Below are 2,923 nucleotides of genomic sequence, written 5' to 3'. Positions count from 1 at the left end.
CGTTTTATTGTTTTGGTGTGTTTTTATTATGGTGAAAAATGTGTAGGTTCAGACTGTTGAAGTCTGATACACTAAAGTAAGATAAAAGTTTTAATATTTTATTGAAAACTTTATTGATACCACAATGGGGAAATTCCACTTTTCCAGCAGCAATATGAAAACGTGCATATTGTACACAAACAGACACACACACCCTCTACCCACATACCACTGGACTTTGAACTAAGGTACTCAAGGAACACACACAGGCACAATGTACAACTACACTGACATACATGCAAACACACACACAAAGAAAAACACACAGACAATATGCGCTTGACCTTGGACCTTGGTTCTTACAGCCACATATATGAAACATGATTGTAAAAGGAATTTAGTTTGTTTAAGCTGAAAAAGTGACACAAAAAACAAACATCTAATTAAGCAAATAAAACATAAAGGGGTCTGCTTTTTCAGCAGGCAATGACAGTGCTTGCTCTAATGGTAGGTGTTATGCATGTTTCTCTAGCTTTAGTTTGTGCTGCACTCGCTAATTTTTCTGGCACTATTAGAACTTGACTGGCTGGTGTGGGAAAAGCTGGGTTAGAGCTTTTTGTTGGTGCATTGCATTTTGAGGGTTCCTTTTGGAACTTAATAGCTTTTGTGATATAACTAATTCAGACACCATTTTATCACAAATGCAGGCAATTGCAATATTTGTACCATCTTTAGGTGCTTCTAATGTTTTTGGAGGTGCCTAAAACATTTGAACCACTTCTTCTTGTATTGCACCCAAGTATGACTCCATGACCCACTTTGACCTTAATAATAAAAACATAGTAGAATTATCACAATTTGACAGTTTGTACGTAAAAACAGAAATTCTAACCTTGTAAAAGTAGAATTTATGGCAGAGCCACTGTATTGGATTGCATTAAATTGCACAGGTGGTTATGATGTTATGCCTGATCTGTGTATGTGGTATGTATCAAACACATAAACATATGAAGCACATCTGCATATGAAACATCGGAACATTAACATGTTAAACACTTGCAAATATATATAAATCTCTGTATGAACTTTGAATGTGTTTGCGTAGGTTTCCTCTCATAGTACAAACATGAATGTTGGATTTATTGGTGACTCTAAATTGGCTGTAAGTGTGAGTGTGAATGGCTGTGTGTATGTTTGAGTTTCTCTGTGTTGACCCTGAGATAGACTGGAAACCTGTCCAGGGTGCTTAATAGAATTTAATTAACTAATTTCTCTCTCTGCTACTCCTGCTACTACCGTAATTTTTTTTATGTGTAGGTGATTTTTCTAAGAAGGTTAAAGATGTAGATAAACACAGCTTTTTGGGTCTGCTCAGCAGTTTCTTTCAGTATGGCATTAGTTAAGCTGAATCCTCAGGTTGCCTAATAATGGCAACATAGACCTGACTTTGGGGGCTTTTAGCCTATGGTAGTAAATAGATCTAAAAAGGCCACTGATGACTAATTCTCTTTGTTCAACCAACAAGAACAAGTAATATCTTTCTAAATTTCACTGATATACTTTCACTGTTTTTCTGTTTTTTTTTTGATAAACCTGCTTAAAGAAACTCCCATAAAATACCCCGAGGTGCCTTTAGAGGTGGCCACAAAGATCATCCTCCCACCAAAAGATGGTAGTATAATTTCAATTTTAAAAAAAGCTAAAAATAGGAGTACTAGGAGGCAAGGAGGCCTAGTTGATTTAGTGAGACTGGAAACAGGTCTTAGGAAAAGCTAAAGCTCGATAAATACCAAGTGTACGAGTATAATATGAAGCATAGCCATTAATATAATGCATGACATTTATTTGCCCGTGGCAGATTTAACACCACAGGTTCCATTTCTGTTTCAAGTTAATTATTTCCTGCTGTTTGCCTTACATTTGTAAAGCTATAATAAAGACTTAGCGTGGTGAATGTGTCATGGCAAAAATGACAATATCGGCTCTTAGACCGGGTAATCAGTAAAGAAGCTTCAACATCCAGAATGTCTTTTAGGGTTTTATTATCTTGCAACAGAGAAGTATATCGACAAAGTTTAAATCTCCATCCTATGCAGTTCTAAACTTCATACAGCATACAGTTTTATAACGTTCTGTTGCTGGGCAGAACATTATCTACCCTCAGCCCTTTTCTGGAAACCTTTTCCCTTTTCAGCACTTTAATAAGCACATGAGAGCATGTAATGTCTCTGGGTCAGATAGTAAATGTTCTGCACTTAAATAGCGCTTTTCTACCTATTGGCACTCAAAGCGCTTTACACTGCTTCTTATTCACCCATTCGCACTCATACACACTCACACACACACTCATACACCGATGGGGGAGCTGATATGCAGCTGGCCAACACTCACCGGCAGAACTAATTGGGGTTCAGTGTCTTGCTCAAGGACACTTGTACATGTGACCGGAGGAGCCGGGGATTGAACCAACAACTGCGAGATTGGTGGACAACCGCTCTACCTTCCTACGACACGCCCCGATAGTCTGTTGTTAGACAATAACTGACCTTGGAACAGTTCAGCAAAAACTTCAAGACAAAACAGACAGATGAGACAAAGTTCGAACAACATCCTTCAAAAGTACACTGAGTACAAGTTGTTATTATATCCAGGTAAAATGCTAAGAGAAAAATTCAATCACTTAATCATACTTGATTTTCCATCACAGGATGTTACATAGAGAGGAAGTGTTTGTCCTCACACGTGATTAGTGGGCGTGTGTTATCTTTTCTCCCATTCAGTGCGACGTTTTATTAAAGTTGTAAGATGGCGACGGTGCATTTGCGGATCGGGGACTTAGTGTGGTGAGATAACCTATAAATACACAACATTTCCTTGTCTATCACACGATGTTATGTTGCATAAATTAGTGCTGTATTGATTAGTTAAACACCAATGGTTGTTA

General features: G+C 37.7%; 1 protein-coding gene across 6 annotated transcripts in view; it reads left to right on the top strand.

Annotated features, from left to right (window-relative positions):
• The first annotated feature begins 2,710 nt into the window (after nt 1-2,710).
• Nucleotides 2,711-2,923, top strand: part of glyr1 (glyoxylate reductase 1 homolog (Arabidopsis)) — a 37,928-nt gene continuing 37,715 nt past the window's right edge. For all 6 annotated transcript variants that reach the window (XR_010911870.1, XM_067488557.1, XM_067488555.1 and 3 more), the window contains exon 1: nt 2,711-2,822. Coding sequence is in view for 5 of the 6 variants with exons in the window: in XM_067488557.1 (XP_067344658.1) it covers nt 2,785-2,822 (38 nt within the window). In the remaining variant the exon portion in view is untranslated. The remainder of the gene's footprint in view (nt 2,823-2,923) is intronic.

The sequence above is a fragment of the Channa argus genome, chromosome 20 (assembly GCF_033026475.1).
Source record: "Channa argus isolate prfri chromosome 20, Channa argus male v1.0, whole genome shotgun sequence".
Classification (NCBI taxonomy): Eukaryota; Metazoa; Chordata; class Actinopteri; order Anabantiformes; family Channidae; genus Channa; species Channa argus.
This window is presented reverse-complemented; position numbering and strand designations above follow the sequence as displayed.